Source organism: Gavialis gangeticus, unplaced genomic scaffold (assembly GCF_001723915.1).
Source record: "Gavialis gangeticus isolate Ggan-Ray unplaced genomic scaffold, GavGan_comp1, whole genome shotgun sequence".
NCBI classification, from domain to species: Eukaryota; Metazoa; Chordata; order Crocodylia; family Gavialidae; genus Gavialis; species Gavialis gangeticus.
Window position 1 is genome coordinate 9013219 of NW_017728998.1, and position 26109 is coordinate 9039327.

The following is a 26109-nucleotide window of genomic DNA, read 5'->3' on the forward strand; positions in this document are numbered from 1 at the left end:
CAAAATGTGTCCCACTTCGTTTGTGAAGAAAGCGAACGTTTTCTTTTTCTCTGCTATTTCTCTGCTTTTCATCAGTAACATAGTTAAGGAGTTTGGTGTAAACCGGTGATCAGTAGACACGTAGTTCACACTCCAGAGAGATGGAGAGGGTGGTTCACACATTGCAGAGCTGTTGTTTTGGTCTCTTAGCCAACTTGTCAGACATCACTGCACTGCTTCCTCTGTTCACATGTTTAAGGCTTTTGCAGCCTGAAGGGGTTGAGAGTCACTATTTTTAAAATGAGATCTGAGGCTCTGTCTACAGTATGGAGGTTTGCCCGCAGGATTTCAAAAGCCCCATGGTAACAGAACCTGCCATCCTGCCCTTGGAGTTATTCCAGCTGCTGAGTAGAGGAAGGCTTCTGCTGGCAACCAGCTGAAGGCGTGGAGGAACGTTCCTGCACCTCCAGCAGCTTACCATAGTCTAGGGGTTGGCAACTTTTTTGGGTAGAGTGCCAAAAACACCAGCAACTTTGGCTTGTAAGATGTTGGTGTGGCAGGGGCAGAAGGGAGGGGAGCCACGAGGGGCCTGATCCTTGTTGTGGCAGTACAGCCTCGGCCCCTTCCTTATCGTCCACCCTGATGCACATATGCACCCGCCGCACAGGGCTGCGCAGACCTTGGTGCAGCTGGTTGCAGATTCCTGGCTGCACGCCAGAGCTGGCCCATGCTCCAGATAAGCCGCTGCCACGGAGCCCAGGCACAGCAGAGAGGCTGCAAATGGTCTTAAGATCCCCAGCCTGACTCATTGCTGGCGACGGGTGCATGCGTGCCTCAGGGCAGACAGCTGGGAAGGAACTGGGGCTGCACTGCCACAACAAGAATTGCGCCCCTCATCTGTCCCAAGGCACATGCCAATCAAAATGTCTTTGCATGTGACACGCTGGCACATGTGCCAGGAGGTTGCTTACACCTGCCCTAGTCCTTTCAGCAGCCGGTGGCTTCACAGCATGCATTGGTGACATAGCTGGATGCCCAGAAGTACATGGACATGCAGGTGAACTGCTTGCAGCAGTCAAAAACTTCTGCTGAGTGTAGCCATAGCTTGAGGCTCTGGAGAGCGAAAGGCGGCTCACAAGCAAGCACTGAGAAACACTGCCGGTCTTGCACGACCCAGAACCTTGGCCTCCCCGGGTGTGGAAGTTAAGCCACCTTGGCATTTGGCAGGAAAACAGTTACAACACTTTCCCCATCTTTTGTCAAACCCTTACCATTAGCAAAGTCCTGGAACGGCAAGGCAGCAACACGGTCAGTTCATCAAAATGATCTCGTGTTCGAGTGCCTTTCTCCTTTATATCTAAAAGGTCGTTCAACTGGAAAATGAGCGGAGAATTGTGTAGAACATCAACAACTCGTGTCTTGATATTGACTGTTGCCTTCACTTTGGGTGGAAGTCTGGAGAAAAATCAAACGAAAGAAAAAAAGCTTTTTTAATCAAATACCAAATATTGCCTAAAAATAATGTTGCTGCCACGCAACCTGTTCAGTATTTGAAATTTACATATGGGGTAAACACATTCTGTGTGCAGAAAAAGCTTTAGGTCCATGTTTCTTTCTTTCAGTTCATGCAAAGAGGGTTGGATTCAGAAACTAAAAAGCAGCTTGAAGAGGAGGAGAAGAAGATAATTAGTGAGGAACACTGGTACCTGGATCTACCCGAACTCAAGGAAAAGGAGTGAGTTTGTTATTTCTTTGTGTCACTAATCTGGCCATTCTGGGGAAATAGAAAGTACTATACATTAATCCTTTTTTGTATTAGAAATGCCACGAGAGTAATAGTGATTTTTAGTCACCAATAAAACCTGGTAGGTCTATCATATTTACTGCAGCCTTTTATTGTAAGGAACATTCAAAGTTGCTTTGCTCAGAGTTTGACCTACCTCTCTTTGTATTTTCATCAGTCTTGTGGTCTTCTGGTATCTGTGCTGTTCTCATCAAGCAGCAAAGATTCATTGTTTCTTCCCTTGTTTAACAAGAAGAAACAGTAATTTAGGCCCAGCTTTGCAGTCAGGTCCACATGGGGGAACTCTGGCTTGTGCTGATTTCAGGTGAGCTTTGTACAGGCACGGGGATATGTCTCTGACTTCCTGTTGCAGAACTGAGGAGCCTCATGGGCTCCGCCAGAATAAGGAAAACCTTTTGAGGCAAGGGAATAAGCTTCGTTCCTGCCTTCCAAAGAGAAGCAACAAGCGGTCGGAGCACTATTTTAAACACATCTTGACTTCCTTTCTTAAAGGACAAAAAAATCTGAACAAAAGGCAATGTTTTCTTAACATCTGAAGTCCAAAGAATTAATTGCACAGGAATAAGGTCACTTAGATTCAGCATTCTGTGCATGTGTGTGGCAGGGCAAATAGTTCAAGGTAGTACATTGATCTAACCCATGTGTGTGCTAATTCTTTCTGGCAGATTTCTTTTTGTTTATTTATTAAAAAGGGAAAAGGAAAAACATCTTTTTAAGTTGAAGAGAGAACCATATTGTTTTGTTCTTTTTCAGCCTCTACCAAGGTCAGGCCTACACTCGAAAACTTTGCCAATGTAAAAATGTCAGCAACAGCAAAACCACTCCCATAGGCAACATCTGAAAGTTTGGCTGGTACAGTAATGTTGCCCACGGGTGTGATTTCTTTCACAAAATTTTTCTGCTCGCAGCAGTCCTGGTGCAGATGAAGTTCTGTTGGCAGAAGAGCGCTTTTGCTGGCGTCGCTGCTTTTGCTTGTGAAACTGGTCTAAGCTGGGCTGGCCAAAGCTCTCGTCGCCATTCTGACCTACATTTGCACTGGATGCTTTGGCAGTATGGTTGTCAGAAGACCTTTTATAAACTAGGTCTGTCCTCTGACACTTAAAGACTCTTGGTTTTTGTCTTTTCTTGCTTTTGGGTGTTGTGACCATGTTAAGATACTGCTCAAACAACTGCTTGGTTTTGGGTTACATACAGGAGTTTTATAATAGAAGAAAGAAGCTTTATGCCATGTGAAGACCTACTGTATGGCAGAATGTCCTTTAAAGGGTTCAATCCAGAAATTGAGGTATTATCAAATATTCTTTTTTTCTATTAATTTTTGTAAGAAAATCCCTAAATTGAGTTAAGCTTCAGTCTCTGATTCAGATTCTTACCCTCCTTGAAGCAAGGAGGAGTTGACAGAAGATGACTTCAGTGAAAGTTATTTGAGCTTACTTTTACCCCATACTCTGAAGTATGCATTGCCTAAATTTGACTAATCTTTTTGCTTCCAATTAGTGTCCCACTAATGAGGTTAAACATGGTAGCTTCCTTCCCCCATCTGCATTCCCAACAAAGTCTGCTGACCCTGCATCTAGGTGCTTGATTCCTTTGCTTCATTTGCTGACCCGCTGTTCCTTTGCACCCATTGATCATTTTTAACTTCTAGAAGTCGAGCTCTTAGCTCATGAATTTTGGAATAAATGTTGTCATGCAAAACACAAACAAAATCAGATTGAAGAATACCAGCAAACTTTTTCACATTTCATGCCAAAAACCTAGCAGGCTGGTGGGGAGGCAGTGTTTGCTTTCATTAGGTGATCCAGATTTTGGGTCCTGGGTGGATATTCAAGAGACCTCTTGTCAAGAGACCTGTTGACTTGCTGTGTAACCTGGGTCAGGTCACGTTAACTCAGTGTCTGATTTATCCACGTGTGAAATGGTGTCAGCAATGTTTTCTTTCTATATTTTTTTCCTATTCTGTGAATGAAAAGTGCCATTTTCATTGGAGTTGGAATTAGTTGGATCTGTTCATTCAGTTGCTGCCTTTTGCATCCAGGCAACTGCTTTGAATTTTGACCAAGTCAGGAGGGATTGAAAGCTGGCCTACTGGAAATAAGTTGGTCTCTTCCCAGTCCCTGGTTGACTTGTCTTATTTCACACATCAATATCCATTGGCACCAGTGTTGATTATTTCAGTGGAATAAGTTAGGCAGTTGAATTGCCTTTCTCTGCTAGAGATGGCTCCAAATTAGAGTTGAGATGCAGGTGGGTGGCTGCTATGGAGGTGTTCGCACTTTGTCCCGTGACACAGAAGTACCCTTCACAAGGTTTTAAGTGTATTTCAACCTGAAAAGATTGAGATTTGAGCAAAGTTTTTTGGAAGTCAGGTGTAAATTCTGAAAATATCTCGCGCTCAGCTCCTTGTATTCACATGCCAGTAACTCCCTGACTCCTGCTTGTTTTCCTTCCCCTCAAAGGACAGGGGCTTTGTTTTCCATATGCTACTTGCCGAGCAACTGCCTGAACTCATTACTGTAACTCTCTTCCAGTATTTTTTTAGTCATCCTGTTTGCTGCTTAACTTAGGGTACAACCCTACAATCTTTCAGCCCCATTGACTGGAGGCTATTTGTGCAAGTAACGGACTTGAAGTATTATGTTCCTTCTGGGCAGAGATATCTTTATTTTCTGGTCAGTGTCATGTATCTCTTGGTATGTTAAAATCATTACCATTGATTTGAATCGAGCAGCTAAAAATGACTGTGAAAGGATGACTTAAGGTGACTTTGTATCTGATATGATTGAGTGGGAAATTATGATTACAGTCTTGCCATGCCTTGGCATCCTGCCAGTTGTATTTTTTGTTATTGTCAAGCCTTACAAACAAGATTTTTCCCTTGTCAAATGAACATCTTCAAGTGCCTTCATTCCCAAATTTGCTTTCATTTTTAAGATAGAGGAATTAGGTACCCTAGACAAGGGTTATCAAACTCATCTGGCCCACAGGCTGAAGAAGGTGAGGCTGGGCTGTTTCAGACCCACCAACCCACCCTAAATTCTACTTGTGCATGCACAGCCAGTCCAAGACCTGCAGGCAGCACTGCAGTCTGGATGATAAGGTCCCACAGACCAGATTTGGCCCATGGGCCCTCTCTTTGACACCTCTGCCCTAGATGATACCTGTCAGTTGGGAAAAAAACTCCATCTAAATAACATTTTTAAGGAGTTATCTGCTGTTTCTTTAACACAGCCACAGGCTGTAGTGCTTTGCCATTTAAGTAGCTTCAGCTGTTAGGAGCAGTTATAAATCCCAATCACAGATGGGAGGAGCTCAATCAAAGACAAAATCAGAAGCAGGTAATATTATATTGGAATAATTGAAACTGGAGGAAATGATATCAGAAAGTATATTATTTCCAGTTTTGTCTTGCTTGGTCTAGACTGCTTTACCAGTCCTCGCTGAGATTTAGGGGACAGGAGGCGCTTCCCTGAGTGAGCTGGCCAAAAATGGTCTGCGTGGATGGGGGTAGTTGCAAGGCTCAGGCCAGGTACATCTGACCACCACCCCCCAGTAGAGATGGAAGGAAAGCAACCATTCACACTTGCATTTGCTGGTTTCTTGGAATGACAGCACTATGTGTTACCTTTTATTCAAGGTTTCTGGTCATCCACCTTTTAGTACTAAGTGATTGCTGCAAACAGGGAAAAGCAGGAGCAAAATCTCGGGGAGAAAGAGTGCTTGACTGCATTTTAAAATGAGTTTCTCTTATGAGTAAACATCGTTGTAGTTTACATTCTGCCAAAGAGTTAAATACAAAACTGATTTCCTATTTCATTTTCAGAAGTTAATGATCCAAATGAACTCTAGGTGCAAAAAAGAAGAAATTGAAGCAGATGATAAAATGGAGGCTGATGTATCAGATGAAGAAATGGCCAGAAGGTAAGTTATGTTTTATGACATAGTTAAAATTACCAAGCAAAAAGATGTGTGACTGTGTGTTTACAAGAGTGTTTATAATAAAGAGCAAACTTATGTATTGTGCAAAATTCTCGTTCCCCATAAGAAATTTGAAGATGTGTTCACTGAAATCTCCTTCACCTCATTACTTTCTTGAGAAATAATCTGCAGCTATTTTGTACCTCCTGCATGATAGAAAGCAAAATTGGTCCATTAAAATTCTGCCAATATCTCTTTGCCTGTAGTAGCTATTTCATAGATTGTTATTCCTCCTAGGAATCTATAGCTTATTGTGCATGAGTTTGTGTAGTTTTTTATGAAGAAAAGTAATTAAATTTTATTTTTAATATCTTTACAGATATGAATCTTTAGTAGGAACAATAGGGAAGAAATTCTTGAAGAAAAGAGACCGCCATGAATTACAGGACGAGGATGAAGATGAGAATAGTAATTTGAAACCTAGCAATGTTAAGAAAATGTTCTTAAAACCTCAGGATTAATGTGAAACTGTACTACTGGAGCTAATAGAAATGTTATTTACCAAGTTCAGTAACATGAACTGGGGTTGCTTGTTTTCTGTTATATAACATAAAATAATATATATTTGAAATTTCTGCTGTCCACATGACATCTTTTCAAAGTGGATGCATACACAATGGATGTCGTACATCCTTTCCTTTTTTGAGCATATTTTATTGAGTACGGGGCTGTGAGCCTCACAGCTCTTTAATGTTATGCCTAAGTATAGAATGGCTGTCACATGTAGTTAGGAGTAACAGCATTTTGATCATAACTGAAAGCCAGTATTTGAGCTGAAGATGAGCTATGGCCAATTTTATAAAGCAATCTAGCTTTCATTGCTTTTTTTATTGTATAAAATGAAATCCCTTTACACTTTTAAAATTGAAAACATAACAAACTTACATTTCTTCAACAGTTCTAAAAATGAATAGTAGAAGGAGCACAGATTAAATCCATTTAATTGAATTCTTTTATAAAGTGTTTTAAAAAGTACTTTTTTGTAGCAGAAGCATTTTTTCCCTAAAACAAGCTAGATGTTTATATTGGGTGACATTTTCAGTTTGACAAAATTGGACAGATCATGATTTTTAACCTCCTTCCTGCAAAAAGTTAGTCAATCTTGTTTGTTTGCTTTTTTTCCTGTTCTGGAAAAAAAAATGTGATTTTTTTTTTTTTTGTAAACATCTAAGGTCTGTGACCATGGCATAATGACTGCTTCAGGAACCATGTCTTAAAATCAAATAAAAAGTTCTGATTTAATTGCTGTGGTTTAGATAACATACAACAAATTGTGCAACTTAATGTAGTGTTATGCGTCATACTTTATTCGATAGTTTAGCTGTAATGCCTAGCTTAGATGCTCCAAACTAATAATAGTCATCAAATGTCTTTGCTACAACATTTTCGAAATAGGAATTTCAAGTATTTTGCAATAGAAACAGTACAGACCTTTGGTTACTCACTGCTCTGGGCTAGAGCTGAAATTACAATAGGATTCTATATCTTACCCTTCTGCAATAAATATGCTTTGAATATTATTTTCCTTCCTTAGCTAGGTGGCCAAGTTGCTGAGAAGGGAGGCATTTGGAGGTTTGCAAGAGTCATTCTATCACAGGGCCTAAGAGGCTTTTTTTGGAACCAGCTCAGTGAAGCAAGATACAAAACTCAATTATATAAAGTAAGAGGCTGTGTATCTACAGTAGTTTGCAAGTATGATGTATGGGCTACGATCCATATATCAAAAGCACCTAATTAGATATTCAAGATGGATTGCACATGGGAAGAAAAATACGTTTTAACCTAGTGAGGGAGCTTAATAAAGATAGAAAGTATATGATTCATGATCTGAGAGAGGTTTTCAGAGCTAATTAAATGCTACTGGTTCAATTACTTAAAACTTGGCCATATATTATCACCAGTTGAGCAAAAGTTAATGATCGCAAGGCATTTTTCTTCCCGTGGAAAATGTGACCTAGGTAAGAAATGATCTATTGTTGGTCATCATAAGAAAAACTCAGGATATATCCCATTATTCTTTCTTGCATGTCATTAGGAAAATTATTCTTCTTTATGTGAATTCATTCTTTTTACTAGAGGCAGCATTTATGAATAACTATGGGATATTTTGGGGAAACCATATTCTAGCAAAATACAAGTGACCACTAGATGGCACTTTAATTTCACTTGACTTCAGGACTTTTGAACTGATGACATTTTATAGCTGTCAAATGAAGGGGTCTTTTGTTTAAATTATTATAGGAATTATTTGCGACGCCTACTAATAATATAAAAAGTCTTAACCCTTCACTGAGATATTTTTCCTATATAAGGGCTGTATGAAACACAAACACTTTGATTTGCTTTGCTTTCGGAGTTCCCCAAAATGGAATTATGTCATTTGATTAAAGGGAGGTTAAAAAAAACCCACAGAATCGCACAGAAATCTCTATGACCTGGGGTTTGCTCTACAAAGTATGTGTGTGTTTGTACCTATGTACGTAAGTGCACAGATATAGAAAGCTGTGGGTAGAGGAACCTAAGTTTCAGCAGCTTCATACAAAGCTCACATTCTGTCACTGCAGGGTAAGAGAAAAAATAAGTAACCCCAGCACAACCCTCATCCATTATATAGATCTTTTAAGAAAGATTATATTTATGGTAGCAATCTTTTAAGATAGATTATATAGATCCTTTAAAAGATGGCTAGAAGTTTGAAAGAGCTCTTGCTTTTAGTTAGATGATCTAGTCAAATGCAACTTTAAAAACAGCTGATAAGATGAAGCCTCCTTATTCAGCGGCAACTACAAAATACAGTCTTAAGAGCAGGGGTTGGCATCCCGCCTTCCCCTCACCATCCTACTGTTCCTTCTCACCCCTTCCCCTCCTCCTATCACCACAGGCTGCTGCCAAATCCTCCCCAGTATCCTGGCTTCACAGACCAGAGAATCACTCTGCAGACTGGATATGGCCTGTGAGCCTTAGGTTGCATCCCCCTGTTAATAGTATACATTGTATTGCAACGTTGAGCTGGTGGCCAAACCCTCAGTGACAAACTGATTTTTTTAAAGGTAGTTCTGTGCTGACAGATACCACTGCGCAATGCTGGGGCTTTATAAATCCCCCCATGTGCCTATCAGCATCTTTAGGCACCAGCAGTTTTTAAAGCAGGCCTTAGGTTTTAACAGCTGAGATGCATCAGTGTTTTAACTCAGGCTTCAGTACATGGCACGTGTGTCCTCATTGACCATTCATACCACTAAGAACGGTTCAAGTGTCATTGAGAACCTAGCTCCCTATTCCTTGGAAAGTGAATATTGGCATTCTACGTCTGCCTTACTAACACACTCCATCAGGAAATCTCAGGTAGTTAGCCATGAGCACTCTTGCTGAAAGCAGCACGTGTGGACAACAGAGAGGAACTGGTGCAAGTAATCAGGAAAACTGCAAACTCGGTCAACAAGTTAGCAGCTCCTTCTGCTATATGTTTACAAGGGTGTTGAGTAGAAGCTTTTATTTTCATCCTCAGCATGCGAGCACCAGTCCATCAACATGCCCAGTGTTGCTCAGAATGGGTCAGGAGTTCCAGCAGGTCATAATTAAATGTTACTTATCTGGACTTAACAAATATGACAGCCTACACTTTCACCTCTTTTCTACAAAAGAAAACATTTCATGGCCTTTTTATCTATTATGTTAGTCAGCTGATGCCTACAGGGCTTGGTTAAATGACATTTGATTGTTGAAAGACGTGACTCTGAAATGATCTGCCCAAGATGATGATAAAACGATTGTGTTAGCTTTTATTCTTCCCTTTTTTGAAACCAGTTGGACAGTTTGGCCCATCTGTAGCTACCAATACTGGGAAGACATGAGAATTGCACAATTTCCCTTCTGTTGTCTCTTCCTCCTGGCTTGGTACTTTTTGGTCTGCTTAGTATTGAATATAAAACATCACAGGGACAGAGTCTGGCTGAAGTGGGTACGCAGCCTATGTCTTGCCTCCAATGATCCGTGAACTGATTAAACTTTGTTCTTTGTGATTTTTTTTTAATTGCTTTGCTAAGCTTTTTTTTCCAATGGCATCTCAGAGTTTGAACCATGTTTCATTTGTTATGAATAGTTGTCTCCTAAAGAGCCCTCACTAGACAACTGATGGTAGACAGACTCCATTGAGCACTGAGTATGCGTAGGAATTGGATGTGTACAAGTACATGGGGCTAGATGGGATGCATCCAAGGGTGCTGAGGGAGTTGGCTGATGTGATTGTAGAGCCATTGGCCATCACCTTTGAAAACTCATGGCGGTCACAAAAGGTCCCAGATGATTGGAAAAGGGCAAATATAGTGCCCATATTTAAGAAAGGGAAGGAGGAGGGTCCAGAGAACTACAGGCCAGACAGTCTTACCTCAGTCCCTGGAAAAATCATGGAGCAGATCCTCAAGAAATCCATTCCTAAGCACTTTGGAGAAAAAGGTCATTAGGAGCGGTCAGCATGGGTTCAAGTTACGCCTGACCAACCCAATTGCCTTCTACGGTGAGATGACTGGCTCTGGATGCGGGGAGACCGGTACTTTGATTTTAGCAAGACTTGATGCAGTCTCCCACAACATTCTTGCAGGGAAGCTAAGGAAGTACAGGCTGAATGAATGAATGGAGGTGGATAGAAAATGGACTACGGCATCAGGCTCAGAGGGTAGTAATCAATGACTCGATGTCTAGTTGGCAGCCTGAATCAAGTGGAGTGCCCCAGGGGTTGGTCCTGGGGCTGGTTTTGTTCAATATCTTCACCAATGACCTGGAAGATGGCACAGAGTGCACCTTCAGCCTTTTTGCAGCTGACATCAAGCTGGGGAGAATAATAGATATGTTGGAGGGTAGGGCTAGGATTCAGAGTGACCTAGACACATTGGAGGATTGGGCCAAAAATCTCGTGAGATTCAATAAGGACAAGTATAAAGTCCTGCACTTAAGACAGAACAATCCCATGCACCAGTGCAGGCTGGGGGTGTCTGGCTAAGCAGCAGCTTTGCAGAAAAGGCCCTGGGGGGGTACAGTGGCCAGTCAGCTGAATATGAGCCAGCAGTGTGCCCTTGTTGCCAAGAAGGCTAACGGCATCCTGGACTGCACTGGTAGGTGTGTTGCCAGCAGGTCAAGGGAAGTGATTATTCCCTCTATTCAGCACTGGTGAGGGGACTTAATAGCAGCCTTCAACTACCTAAAGGAGGATTCAAAAGGATGGAGCTGGACTGTTCTTAGTGGTGGCAGGCGACAGAACAAGGAGCAATGGGCTCAAGTTGCAGCAAGGGAAGTTTAGGTTAGATATTAGGAAGAATTTCTCACTAGGAGGATAGTAAAACACTGTAACAGGTTACCCAGGGAGTTGGTGGAAGGTCCATCCTTGGAGGTTTTCAAAACCTGGCTAGACAAAGCTTTGGCTGGGATGATCTAATTGGGACCAGTCCTGCTTTGAGCAGGGTGTTGGACTAGATGTGACCCCCTGAGGTCCCTTCCAACCCTAACTTTCTATAATTCTAATTATGCAAAGCAGCCTTTGGCATTTGAGTACCCAGTTCCATGTAAATCTACTGGAATTTAATCCAGATCTCAGCCTTAAAGCAAAGCATCTTGTCTTTCTCTTGATTAAAATAATGGATTTCATATTTCCAAATACAGTTTCGAAGCAGAGGGATGGCTTGCATTCTCATTGGTTTCAGCAACAGTCTGCAGCTAAAGCTGTTCAGCACTGTTCAACCCCGTGCAGGAGATTGTCCTCAAACTTCTCGAAGCAAGTTCATTAATAATAACACTTTAGCTTGAAACTATATTTCTGATGGAACAGGTTGAATGAACTGCCATGTACAATCCCACCTATGAAGAGCAGGGAAGACAGGTTACTTTTAGGCCAGCCAGCCTGCCCTTTTTAGAATATTTTTTTCTTTTTATTTTCCACAAGGAAGGCTTCTCAAACTGTAAGCAGCAGACGTTTGGTGCCTTTTAAAGTTTTTTTATTAGTCGATGCTATTCTTGGTCCTTTCGGCAGCACTTGTATTCTCTATTTTTGGATTTGATATTCACAGCAAAAACACTAAGGTATTTACCAACGTTGGGATATTTTGTTAGAAAAACATCTTCAGCAAGTATAATGTGGCTTACCCCCATTTAATCTAATGCCGGGACTTAGTAACACTTGTCACGGGTCAGGGGAGCAAGGGGAGATGAAATCTCATTGGGATGGTGGATATAAAAGATGGTACAGTGGGGTGTAAGGTTGAGGACTGAAACGTGGACCATGTGGACCATGGAGAATAGATCTATAGTCGAAAGCAAGAGCCAGGTGACGTGGGAACAAAACCAGAGACAACTACAGAGCCAAGCTCAGAAGCAAAGGGATGTCAAAGACTGCTTGAGATCAAAGAGAATAAGAAAATGGGAAACGTCAGCCGCCACCAAAGGAAGTAGTGTTTTCTGTGGATTGAGAGAGCCTAGTTAAAGGGCAAATGGTTTTATTTGAAACTCTTAATACACATTTGCTAATTTGAGGAGATAGGGGTCTATGATAAAAACATTGTTTGTTTAATAAGAGGGAAATGAGGACAGACGTTTGTGAAATCTTAATCTGAAAAATATGGATTGTGTTAATAAAACTGAATTCAGCCTTTACAAGGTGTTTTAAGTATAGCTCTATTATTATTTAACTTCAGCTGTACTTTGCAACAGTCGTGAGGTATGCCCAAATCAGACATATCTTTTTGTTGTAATAGTTAACTTGCGGTTAAAAGCAACACCCAGGGCTATGATTGGTCAAAGAAACTGCAGAACGGATTTGTCTTTTTTTTTTTTTTTAATTTGTTGCCATCACGCACTTTGCTGCTTTCTTTTTTCCAGGCAGGTCCCCCTATCTTTGTCTGTGTTTCACATACCAACAGGGGAAATATTTTTTTTTTAAGTAGAGAGCTGTGTTTTTTAAATCACAAAGGCTGCTTGAAGATGTTAAAAAAAATCCTCTTTAAACTCCATGCACCCCCCATGCCGAACCCCGCGAATGCCCAGAAGAGGCATCGCATTAGTTGGACCTGGCTTGCCCAACATCTGTATAGATCAGGCGCTTTAGTGGGGCTTTTTGGCGCTTTTATCTAATAGCTGATTGACTTAGCTTTAAGGTTAAAAGGGGACTCTCTTAGATTCATGTGTTTTCTTTCAAGTACGCATCACCTTGATGACATTCCCAGTTATATTTGTTATTAAAAAAGGGGTTTCTGGCCATGTGGTTCTTAGGCAGTCTGTGATGGACAGTGGGGTAATACAGAATAAAACCAGATTTGATGCTTTGACAAGGATAACGGTGTAGCACAGTTAAAGTGCTTTTGTGTCTAGCTTACTCTCCATGACTTTAGCTTTGTAACGTAAATAAAGTGCAACACCCTCGTCTACATGGGATGACGCCAATAGAAGTCTAAATGCGGGGACAAATTGTGATGCTTGACTAGGCACCGTATTACAGTTCATCCATTATATAGCATGAGAGCCATATGGATGTATTAAAATAATCAGTGTGTGCAGTTCATAGCAGGAATAACAAATGAATTTACTTTGTAATATTTTGCTGTTTGTGGTACCTCTGGGCTGATGATGTTCAAGTGCTCCCCCATCATGAATGAATTATTCCTCCTCATATGTATTGTAATTAGTCCTACTTTGTAAGTAGGGAAATGGAAGAAAGATCTTGGCACCTGTGAAAATCAGGCTATTATTTAAGTCCTACGTGGGATGGCATTGCCTGCGTTTTGGCCATTGTGATTTTCCCAATGGTTAAATGTCAATAGCGTGTTAGATTCAATATTTCTAACTCCCAGTTATCTGCTTAAGCTATTAAAAAATGCTGCTTCCCCCTTCCCCCCACCCCTTCACAGTCTCTCATGGGACCGCATTTCCTCCCACAGTACTTGAGTAAGTACCTCTCTCAATTGACATGAGAAACTAAAGGGCCTGTTTTCCTTGAATTGAAGTTCTCACTTTCACCTGGCATTAATTTTCCTGCAATTTATCTAATGCTGATTAAATAGATTATGAAAAAGGCTGTAAACGTATCATTATAGCGTTTCATCCAAAACACTAAATTTTGTATGGTCCTTTGTCATTAATTGGGACTAATTTTCTCTCCAGAGCTATGTTGAATTTATCCTCCAGTGTCTTCTCCACCTCTTCCTCTTGAAGGGTCGTGAATTCTACAACATCCATGTCCTCCTTGTAATTGTATGTTGTCTCAGTGAGCATCCATCCAATTAATGCCCGAAACCCATCTGTGGTCTGAATAGAGCAAATAGACTTCTTCGTAAACAAAGAGTCTGGGGATGTCTGAAGATACGTACATTGGAACTGGAAATCTGCCACTGTTCGTGGCTCAAGACTGAAGAAGTAAAGTTTCCTGCACTCTCTTTTTTCTAGAAGATCAGAATCAGTGAAGTGTTGATTGGGAATATATTGTTTCCTCCTTATTTTCTCATAGTACCAGATCCCATCGTTTTCTGTGAAGCGAAAGATGCCAGGAATCTGTGGCTGGTCTTTTCCAGAAATAAGTTCCATCGGCTGCCACATTTGACCAGACACGCCAAAACCTGCATCCACAATGTAGGCTTTGCCACCAATAACCACCTTTATGAGAAGATGGGTCATTCGGATAGCGTATGTGTTTTGGTGAGGATTGTATACATACGCCCCCAAAATGGTAGTATCATACCCCAGCGTTTTCAGAACCCAGTTTAGCAGCTGATTGTTTTCCATGCACCATCCACCACGCCTCTTCATCACGATTTTGTTGTAAACTTGGTCTAACTCCAAAGTAATAGTTTCCCCACAGTGAATGCTTAGGTTTTCAAAGGGGACAGCTCGGATGTGGTGCTGGAAGACTGCAGTTAAGGTTTCCAGATCTTGTTTGTCATATGAGCCTTTGTATCCAATTCTCGAAAAATATTCCTCAATGTTCATTTTTTCTGTAAAGGAAGTAACATTTTTTTTTAAATCCATATTATTTATGATGGTGTTTGTGAAGATCTTTCAATCAATGAGAGGTAGCAGATACATGTACATACATGCACATATCCCCAGCACAACTCATTCTTGGCATACCTGACTTTCTCCATTTGTAAGCTGAGAGAAATAATAGCCCCTGTACATGTTTGTAAAACACTTTGAAACGGTTGGCTGCGAGGTACAATGTAAATGCTGAGTTGTATCATGAAGTCAGCTAAGCATCCCAGCGGTTCAGATGATTATCATCAAATCAAGCTTCTGACCCCTTTGAGAGTTGCAGCTTTGTACAGTTTCTTATCTGATATAATCATTGCACAAACTCAATTATGATTCTAATTAGAGGCAGTATAAGCTGAAAGACAAGTGATCATGACTGCTGTCCTCAGATCCCGGTAGTATTTACTGGGAGCAGTCAAAATGCTCATAGGCAGTTCACAGGCTCGCTAACCTTGAGCTGGTTCAAAAGTGTCTAGGTCGGCCCCCGTGGATCCTAACTGGCTACGGTTTCTGGCTCCTTCCCCACCTGACACAACACGAGCTCAACTCATGATCAGTGCTTCTTTGTAAGAAGTTATTCGGCCTTTTTTGTCACATTTCAGTGCCATTGAGAAATTATGCATAGCGATCTTCAACCCTTCTCAATGGTTCATCATACATCACATCCCCCTGTTCCAAGTTTGGCACTGTAAGTACCAGCATATTTCTCTGAAAGCGGGAACCTTATGTGCAATACTTCGGAGGTTAAATTTCAATCGTTTCCTACATCTTCAAATGTTTAGTTTCTAAACCATTCCTTAAGCTATCCTGAAGTAATTTGCATCTGTAATGAAAGTTTTGTCAGCAACAAGAGGAAGATCAGGGGCAGTGTGGGTTCCTTACTGAATGGGAGAGGCAACCTAGTGTCAGATGATGTGGAAAAGCTCCCAGACTGCTGCACCTGGCAGCACGGTATGGGGAGAGGAGGAGCAGCTAGCAGTGGCAAAAGAAGAGGTTAGGAACTTTTTAGAAAAGCTGGGCTTATACAAGTCCGCGGGGCCAGACACGACGCGCTCAAGGGTGCTGAGGGGGTCGGCCAACGTGACTGCAGAGGCACTGGCCATCATCTTTGAAAACTCATGGCGATTGGGAGAGGTCACAGATGATTGGAAAAGGGCAAAAAAGGCCCATCTTTAAGAAAGGGATGAAGGAGGATCTGGGGAACTACAGACTAGACGGCCTCACCTCAGTCCCTGGAAAAGTCATGGAGCAGATCCTCAAGGAATCCATTTCTAAGCACTTGGAGGAGCAGACGGTGATAAGGAACAATCAGAAGGGGTTCACAAGGGGCAAGTCATGCCTGACCAACCTAATTGTTTTCTATGATGAGATGACTGGTTCAGTGGATGCAGGGAGAGGATTGGACATGATATACCTTGACATTAGCAAGGCTTTTGATACCATCTCCCACAGCATTCTTGCAAGCAAGCTAAGGAAGTACGGGGTTGGATGAATGGACTGTAAGGCAGATAGAAAACTGCCTTGATTGTTGGGCACAAAGGTTAATAATCAATAGCTCAATGTCTAGTTGGCAGCTGGTGTCAAGTGGAGTGTCCCAAGGGTCAGTCCTGGGGCCAGTTTTCTCAATGCCTTTATCAGCGACCTGGAAGATGGCACAGAGTGCACCCTCAGCAAGTCTGCAGATGAAAACAAAGCTTGGGGGCAAGAGTAGTTATGCTGGAGGGTAAGGCTAGGATTCAGAGTGACCTAGACAAATTTGAAGATTGGACCAAAAGAAATCTCATGAGGTTCAATAAGGACAAGTACAAAGTCCTGCGTTTAGGATGGAACAATCCCATGCATTCATAAAAGCTGGAGACCAACTGGCTAGGCAGCAACCCAATGGAAAAGCACATAGGAGTTACAGAGGACAGTAAGCTGAATATAAGCCAACAGCGTGCCTTCGTTGTGAAGGAAGCTAGCGGCATACTGGGCTGCATTACTAGGAGCGTTGCCAGCAGCTTGAGAGAAGTGTTTATTCTGCTCTATTTGACACTGGTGTGGCCACATCTGGAGTCCTGTGTCCAGTTTTGGGTCCCCCACTACAGAAAGGATGTGGACAAATTGGAGAAAGTCCAATGGAGGGCAACAAAAATGGTTAGGAGGCTGGGGCACATGACTTGTGAAGAGAGGCTGAGGGAACTGGGCTTATTTAATGTGGAGAAGACTGAGGGGGAATTTAACAGCAGCCTTCAGCTCCTTGAAGGCTGGTCCCCAAAATGGTAATATCATACCCCAACATTTTCAATGTGTGGCCTTCAACAAACCAAATTTCTGTACACCTGTACACACAATTACATTTACAAATATCCCAATATGCGTCAGACTTGGTCTATTCTATTATTCCCCTCCCCCCCAAAGCCATTTTGTAATACAAAAAGCAAAGAATGTCATTTTGAAAGGTTGAATGATCTTTCCCCTCTTAGGAGGAAATCATTTGATTATTGGCTAGTTTATTTATCTTTGCTTTCTTTATTAAGACTATATTGCAGCTGCAGGATGAAAAAAAACCTAAAAATTAATACATTTTGAAAATAAATTGGAGACTGTAGAATGCCTGACTCCCAATGAATGCATCTGGTCCGTTCAAATGCAGCTGCTAATAAAAGCCAATGTCATTTTCCTACCAGTTATGCCATTTTTCAGAGATATTTAGCCCCAGCTGGCCATAATTTGTTTCCTTTTCTATAGTTTCCATACACCATATTCTAGAAAGATTTTTCAATTTGGATTGCACACACCCACATGCCTCTAACCATACACACGGATTGACTTTAAAAAGGAACTTACTTGTAAAACAGCCCCGGCAATGATTGTATTGGTTTTCAGTCCCTTACAAGATTTTGGGGGGGGTAGGGGGTGTTGGCTTTTGATCTGTTTGCTGCTGCGCTGGCAGTCGATATAGCTGAGAAGTGACATAGATTCAGGCCCTCTGCAAATGCTGTATCTTAAAATCCAAGAGGGGACAAAGTCCATCTGAAAGGAGTGCGTGTGTTTGGTCTCCAGTGATCCATGAGTTGATTAAACTTTTTCTTTCCACTGGTTAAACCCAGATCAAATGAGTTTTGTTTTTTTTCCCCTTAAAGGTTGTTTCAGTTTTGCCTGATTTTTTTAAATTCCCTTTTAGTCCTTAGCACCACAGAAATCCCCTCTTCCCGTCTTGTGGAGAAATATATTTTTCAGGTATTGCAGGATAAATTTTCAAAGGGCATAATACATAGAGCTATTCTTTGTACTAGGCACTTCTTTTTTGAAACCTTGCAAAAGTTCCATCATGCCAGCCTAATGCGGTACAGATGCACAATGAATACCATCACAAGCACATCTTAAACATCACTGGCTATATTATAACAAAATAAGAATTGTATTTCAGTAGTAATACTTGGCACTTCACATAATCAATGTAAAGATGTTTAATTGAATCCTGTTCGTTTCTTAAAGCATCGTAGGTACTCAAATACTTAGAAATTCAGGCCCTACACTTCTAAAATTGGGCTTCCAAATGTCAAGTGGTTTTGAAAATAGGACCCTATATAAATTGCCTACAGTAAGTTGGTTTCTGAAAAGGTACTAGGACGTAGGCCATCCAAGTAGTTCTCAACATCAGCAAGGCTAGATTTGATTTAAATCGAATCGATTTAAAGCGCTGGTCAGGAAACCTCAATTTAATCATTGTTTTCTACAAAAAATGCATTCTTGTTGTTGTTTGATATCCTCTATCCATTTAACTTCTTGCAACTGCACCTTCAGAGAGAGGTAAGGGCTTGGCTTCGTGTACACAAACTTGCAGACAGACCAGAGGGCTGATCGGGTCTCGTCTCTAATCTCCATATACTGCTGTGAACGAGGATGTTATCTCTGCAGACACAAATCCACAATTTGAGAACAAACAGAGATGCTTAATGGGATCTTCTAGACTGAGCACTGAGTCCCATTGGGTAGAGTGGGGTTTTTTTCTTTACTCTTCACTAATCTATAGAGGAGCCTCTGGGAACCCCATAAGATTGGGCACCTAATACAGTCCACGGCCTGTTGCGACCTATTTATAACACTTTTTTAAAAAGCTTACATGAATATATGTCTCAAATAGTATATAATTAGAAGTTACAATCCCTATTCCATTATGATATCTTTGAGCTTTAACATATCTTAAATAAAAACTATCTTTATATAGGGTTGTGAGGTTTTTTAAAAAAAAAAAATCAACTTAACAAAAAATAAAAAATACGATTAAATCAAAAAATCTGATTTAAATAAAATCCGATTTTTGGATTTAAAAAAAAAAATCATTGACTTTTATTCACCCTGACTCCAGTAAATAATTACCTACCTGATGATCTGTTGTTGAACTGTGGGTTGTTGAAGAAAAAAAACCTGCTTCATTTTCAGTCTGATCTGTTTTATGTCACGTGAATAATCCCCACAATTACGACTGGACAAGCTGAAATTTAAATTGTGTATAAACTAGAAATTGTGTATAAACTTTGTGCAAAGGGATGGCACAGTCCATCTTGTATTCTACATTAGGTTTTAGTCACCCATAATATCATAGTAAGAAATGTCAGAAATAAAAACATAAAAGAAGAACAAAAATCAATATAGATTTAGAAATAATTTCTATAGAAGAAAAGGAAACAAACTGATCTGATTTGAAAAGGTGAAAAAGTATGAGAAAAGATAAGACATGGATACATATAATTAATGATATAATTAAGTTTCCTGGATTTCAACCCAAAAACTCAACCTACAGTCACTTTAATGTTACTTTAAGGTTAATATTTATGGGGCATGTTATGGTTAGATTTTAAAAGATCTATCTGGTTCAATTATATAGAATTACACCATATCAGCTAAATTAGCTGGTAAACCAGGGATGTTAACTGGTATGAGTTTCTCATCTAGTGTTATGTTGACTTTGTCTGTTAGAGTCTATTCCATCTTTTCATCTGTAAGAGTTGTGATTTCCACCAGATCCACGTTCTCCTTGTATTTCATGTCAGTGAGTGTCCATCCAACCAGGGCTCGAAGCCCACCAATGTTTTGAAGGCAAATTGACTTTTTCCTGAACCATGTATCTGAAGATGTCTGGAGTTATGAATTCAGTGACTGGAAGTCACTTATGCTTTGTGGCTCAAGACAGACAAAATTAGGAAAATGTATTCGTTCAGTTTTCGGGTGATCACTGTTGGAAAAGTTGTGGTTGAGAATGCACTGCATCCTGTTTTAGTTTTTCAAAGTACCAGCTTTCATTGACTTCTAGGAAGTGAACGATTCCAGGAGTTTGAGGCTGATCTTTCCCAGAAATCCCCATACTTGGTAGGTAATCACCAAAGCCACCATCCACAACATAGGATTTTCCATCAATAATCGCCTTTGGTTGAATGTGGTTCATATGAGAAACATATATATTTTCTGCCAGATCATAAGTGTTTCCCCCAAAGATAGAGATATCATACCCTATTACATGCTAAGTCCAAAATAAAAGGCGATTATTTTCCATGCACCATCCACCCTGTTTTTTCCTCACAATTTTGTTATAGATTGGTACTATGTCAAACTCAATTGTTTCCCCATGGTGCATGCTGAGGTTTTGAACAGTCAAGGTTTCCAAGTCCAGATTTTCATAGAAGCCTTTATAAGAAAGTCTTGTGAAATATTCTCTGGCTTTCATTTTTCCTGTATAAGGAGCAAAACAACTCAATGCAGTGGAACTGATCTTCAGCAACTCCCTCCTTTTAAAGCACAGATAAACTGACCTGCAGCTTTACCCCTTGCCTCTGCATCTAGTGTTTAAAAGAAAACTAGGGAGATAGGTGCACGCTGGAGCTATGTATCCTGATGTTTTCATAACAGAAATAAAGTTAGGAGCAGGTACAAATTGTGCAGCACCTTTCCAGCATGCTCCTATGACTAGGTCTTTTGCTCTATGTATGTATGTACGTATGTACCGCATCCAGCACAATAGAGGTTTGGTTTAAGACTGGAGTGGGTGCCAGCGCAATGTAAGTATAAATGGGGGTCAGTGTTATGAATCAACTAAGATTGCAGGCTGAAATCTAACACGTTAGCAATTTAACCAACAATGCTTGCCTATACAATGCATTTTATAACTAACACTTGGATAACCTTATTATTTGGCCCAGGGAATATAAGCTTACTCATTTAAAAGACAGGCCCATCTCAGATCATCTTGTTTCTTAGCGTTATTTAGATCAGGACAGTTGGTTACTCCTAACCCATCAATATACTTATTTATTCACCTGTATGTGCTCAACAGTTTCCTTAAACTGCTGCCACATGTTCTCGGCATGTCCTATATAAAGATATGCTGAATAGGGCTATGTGAAACAGCACTGTTTCACTGTTTCGATGGGACAGTGTTTCATTTTGAGTTTCATTTAGTTTTGAAAACACTGTTCCATTTCGTTTCGTCAAAACAGTTTCACAATTTCAACACTGTTTCGACGTTTCGCCCATAGGCTATAATGGGGAAGCACAAAACGGTGGTATCCAAAACAAATAAGGTGAGATTTCTACAAAATAACTTTGTCATTTTTTGGCAGATTTGGATGAAAACAGCAGGGATGGTAGTCGCTGCTGAGGCCACAAAACCTGCCAAGTTTCAAGGAGATAGGTGCAGGGGTTTCTGGGAGACTGTACCTCAGGCTGCCAACAAGCAAAACTTGTGTCACATGTGCAGTTCGTAGGCTTGTCTGTGAAAAGTGGTTTGTAAATTCAAACAAGCACTGAACCTTGCTAACCTCATCACCAGAAGCCAACTTCCTTCAGCCCAAAACACACCAAATGGATCCAGGCCACGACATGACAAGACATGCAAAACCTGCCAACACTATCTCCAGTATGGAGATATTTTCACAATACCATCACATATCTCAGGTTTTTAAAAACCTACTGCTTCAATGCAGGGCTCCCATTTCATCTAGACACACCCTAGAGTGCTCTAACAACAGCCTGAAGCTGCTCCCAAGTCTAAGTCCAGCTCCTTGAGTTCATAGTCCTGGCTCCTCCAGCTCCAGCGTGCACTCCTCTGTAGCCCTGATGAGGTTCCACATTCAGGCTGCCCTCTCTTTCCCTTACTCCAGCCCCAAGCTTTGTCTTCCTTTTTCCCATGCCCCCCAGCTCCTGGGGGTTTCTGGGAGCTGCAATCCTAATTAACAGTCAGCTCATCTCTGCAGACTGCCCCCGGTTCTTCCTGTTGTTACACATGTGACAGTCACATTACAATATTGTCATGTGAGAAGCCCTGATGTGCTAGATAACTTGTGTGTTACAAGTCCACATGCCAAAAACAAGCTGACAAAAACAATGAGATCCCATTCAGATCTTGCTCATGTTAAGTTTTCTTCCCCCAACAGCCAATTTATTTAATTCCTCATCCCTCTATCTTTGTAGGATCGGTTTGGTAGGCAACAAGAATCGGACAACGGTGCTGTCTGGCTGCAAACTTCCCAGGGCATAGCTCTGTTTCCCTAGAGTTAGAATGATGAATAAGAAATGATTCTTCACTGTTAGCATTATTGAAAGTTTGATTCCTTTGCATGCAGCTACATTATTTATCTGAGTGGCAGGTGGATTGCATATGACCACGGAACTGATTTTCATACACTATTTTTGGACGCAAACTAGTTAGTTTAATTCTCAAGCACTTTTTCTTGCAAAAAGCACAAATTTGGTCCTTCAACTTGGAAAAAAAAATGTTTGCTGCTTTGCAACGCATTTCACTGCGTCAGCCCTATTTGCTTTTGTGATTTTAATTTCCCTTATATGAAGATGAAAGGAGGTACAAAATGGAAAGCAATGGAATATTGCTGACCCAAAGCAAGCTAATCAGTGGCGTAAGCTAATTTCCATACAGAACAAAATTGTGTCGAACAGATTAATTTAAAAGTAATACATCTGAGTACTCACCTGCAAACCAGCAAGCATCAGACTTTCTGTTCTGGCTCATTCCAAAAGTCTCTGAAAATGCTTGCACTGTACCCTCCTGGTCTTAAAGATCCATTTGCATTATGTGGCAACATCAGAAATGCTTCACTTCCTGTTGGATCCAGCTTGGGAAAAGGGGGTAAAGTCATCATGGATATGGGGTATTGCTATGGACTTATTGTATCGAGGTGAGATTTAGAGATTCAGTCAGGAGCACGTCTGTGCTACGAGCTGTTCAAAAGCAGACTGAGGAGATGATCCCCGTCCCAAAGCATTTACAATGTAGGTACATTTAAATGCTCGCCTTTACAGAGATTTCTAAGGGCTGCACCCTTTAGCAATTGAAAGGGGTGGCACCATATATGTACCACTGGGGAAAAATGTTCAACTCTCCAAAGTACCCACAACCCTACCTTGAAGGGACAAGAGTGCAGTTTGGTCTCTGTGGGCTGCTCAGTCCTCAACCCTATGCTCAGCCTGCCCAACAAGGATGCCAGCTTGGATGATGGAGTTGCTTGCACTTAGAGCCAGAGCGAAAACTAAGTTGAGCATCTCTGATCTGCTGAGAGGTGGCTGCAGCTTTTGAATTAAGAGCTCAGTGCTGGTGAGTTCTTGTTTTCCAGTGCCAAAACCCCTGCAGTGCACAGACCAAGACATCCAAAGGTGTTTAGGTGTCTAACTTCGGTTGACTTAACAATCTGACCCTTTGCTTGTTGCCATGGGTTGTTCTGGGCTCTGATATATTGGAGCTGTGCCTTTAAGGAGCTGACAGCTACATTAATGATTAACACAAAAAAAAAAAAAATCAGGTTTTAAAAATGGGGAAGGAAAGGTTTGCCTGGCAAAAGCGGCTGATGCAGCTGGCCCCATGATAGAATCCACTTCTCTATAAACATGGAGCAATTCATCCGGGGTGGCAAGCTCTGCAACCACAGATAGGGAATCACTCAGCTGTATGGCATGCAGCAGGCCACGGTGAGTGACAGACACGGTATGAAAGCTTATGGTGCTCTTAATCGGTTAGTTTCCACAGTGTCCCCCTATCCTGCCTGTGTTGATACCCGGAGTGGTCTCCAGCCCCTGCACCTGACATCTGTGGTGCCAGGAAGGTGCATCCAAGAAGCATGAAGCAGAGAGACTGCCTTGAAAAGGAGACTCCCAGAAACAAGGGTGCAGGAGAGATGGGGGCGGGAAGAAAGGCAGGAGGAAGGAAGACTTGAAGAGGTACAAAGTCCCTCTGTGGGAGCTAAGCTGGACAGTAGTTGTCTGAAGGCCACGGATAAGCCGGGAGATGGGGTGGACCAAAAGGCTGGGCCTTGGAGTCCAAGGAGCCAAGGGGTCTCCCGCGGTAGAAGCTATGCCTGGGCTGGCTTCCAGGAGCCCTCCAAGGCTGGGGGTCCCAAGCAAGGGCTCCTCTGGGGAATCTCTGACAGCAGGGAATAGCACATCCTCCTGCTAATGCCCGGAGAAGAAAACCCCACTTTTTTAGCTGTTCTTCTGACATTCAGGACATTCAAGTTCTGGTCCCTGCCCAGAGACAGACCCACCCCGTGTGATTTTCGGTGTAGAATCTAGGCATGTGGACAAGACGTACTGAGGTGCCTAATGCTCGTGAAATCAATGGGAGTGAGCACATAGAGGCCTTTTGAACCTCGGGTCTCATCTGAGCACTGAAGCTTGGGGTAAGAGCACTTCTGAGAGACGTTATACAGATAAATGCATGCAAAGATTGCTTAGCTATTACAGTAATGAGGGCCTCAGGTAGATTCATATTTGATTCCCTCAATATTATGTGTAAGTGGATACACACACACAAACACACACACACGCACATGGCTAGCTGGACCCTGAGACCATTCCTCGTGAACTGCTGACTTGAGAGCTGTTGGTCTGGTCCTACCCCAATCTCTTCTGTAATTCAGGTATCTTCTCTATCTGCCTTTTTCTTCCTCGTTTCATTTCCCCTCATGCTACCGGGAGAGGCGGGGGAGGCATGAGCTCTTGCAAGAATTGCACAGAGTCAAGCTCCCTCAATATCTACATTTGGCAGCAGATGGTGTGGAGGGGAAGTTATTCTATCTCTATGAAACATCTCTCCTTTCGGTTTGTTTAACCACATTTAACTGGTGTTTAGTCCAGTTTTTGTGACCGCTCTGTATTTTACTGATGTCTTTCAAGTGTCACTATGAATTGTAACAAGGATGAAAAATATCTGGTCAATGAGCGAGTCAGTTTCCCTTTACGGCAACATTATAGTCTCCTGCTAAATGCCCTGTCTGATCGTAAATTGATGCTATGCTTGAATGCAGTACAATGGCTTAATTACACGAGCTAGACTGTTACATGTCTTGTCACCTAAAACAAAACTCTGCACTTGATCTATAAAAACAAAAGAACATAAGTAACATCTTGTGATCCTTACCCAATGGGAAGTAACACCCTTGTCTTACATGTCAAATATTTCCATGAGAAAGATCTTGCAGAGCAGTGGCCTATGGTACTAACCAGTACATAACAGGCAGTTATTTAAATCTGGGTATATCGCGCAACAAAATGGACCAGCCAGGTATTTTATTTAAAAGACAAATATGCATAGAATATTTGTGGACAATTAAATAATAATGGCAAGAAAATTCTTCAGGAATATGAAAAAAATTAAAAATTCACTCATTCATTTAAAATGATCCTGTACACCAGATTTTCTTTTTACACGGTACCAGTGTTTAAAGGGTTTGGGATTCAAAGATTCAAAGCCAGGGGGAGGTATTAGAGGTACTACTAATCTGGAGCAGGATCAAATTAGTCTACAGGAGAAATTAGATAATATTGTGCATCCAAACAATAGGAATAGTATAATATTCAGTAGTACAAAGTGAAAAGTTCTATCATTACTGTAACAGGGGTGTAGGTTGTAGCCGTGTTGGTCTAAGGACATCATTGCTGTAAAACTCTTGTTGTAGGATGGGGGCTTATAGAGTCAAGGCACCAGGCAAAGCAAGGGACCAAGGTGTGGTAGATGAACATAGGCTTCCCGTATGATAAGACTTTGAAAAAAAAGTGAGTGCAATTCTAAGGTGTATTAGGTAGGATGTTCTTAGTAAAGACAGGGACGTACTAGTCCCACTGTCAGGGCATTGGCAAAACCCCACTTACAATACTATGTGCAGTTCTTGTTATAAGGTAGGGGGCGAGTGCCAGAGAGTCTTACCTAGTAGTTCTCTACTTTGGTAGACTCAAAACACCCTTTGGAAAATGCCAGCTCTTGGCTTTTACTCATTTATTGACTAAAGAAAAATAATACAACAATTACTCTGTTTCAAAGAGCTCAGAAAGACCACAGCAGGGCAGAATGT

The 26109-nt window shown here is 41.4% G+C and overlaps 2 protein-coding genes and 1 pseudogene across 3 annotated transcripts in view; 1 reads left to right on the forward strand and 2 right to left on the reverse strand.

Moving 5' to 3' along the window:
- The first annotated feature begins 1570 nt into the window (after window positions 1-1570).
- Window positions 1571-7003, forward strand: MPHOSPH6 (M-phase phosphoprotein 6). Its single transcript, XM_019505474.1, has 4 exons — window positions 1571-1714; window positions 2978-3068; window positions 5607-5704; window positions 6081-7003. The coding sequence occupies exons 1-4, from the start codon at window positions 1605-1607 to the stop codon at window positions 6220-6222; spliced, it is 441 nt and encodes a 146-aa protein (XP_019361019.1). The 5' UTR covers window positions 1571-1604; the 3' UTR covers window positions 6223-7003.
- Window positions 7004-12229: 5226 nt separating this feature from the next.
- The window catches only part of LOC109289460 (arylamine N-acetyltransferase, pineal gland isozyme NAT-10-like), a 23059-nt gene continuing 9179 nt past the window's right edge, over window positions 12230-26109 (reverse strand). The window contains exons 1-2 of one of the 2 annotated variants that reach the window (XM_019505472.1): window positions 17600-17906; window positions 12230-14733 (exon numbers count right to left, since the gene is read on the reverse strand). In XM_019505472.1, coding sequence (XP_019361017.1) covers window positions 13856-14728 — 873 coding nt within the window. In that variant the 5' untranslated portion in view covers window positions 14729-14733; window positions 17600-17906 and the 3' untranslated portion in view covers window positions 12230-13855. Of the gene's footprint in view, window positions 14734-17599; window positions 17907-26109 lie in introns of those variants that run through there. The other variant, XM_019505473.1, reaches the window with a different exon arrangement.
- On the reverse strand, window positions 19088-21143 carry LOC109289462 (annotated as a pseudogene).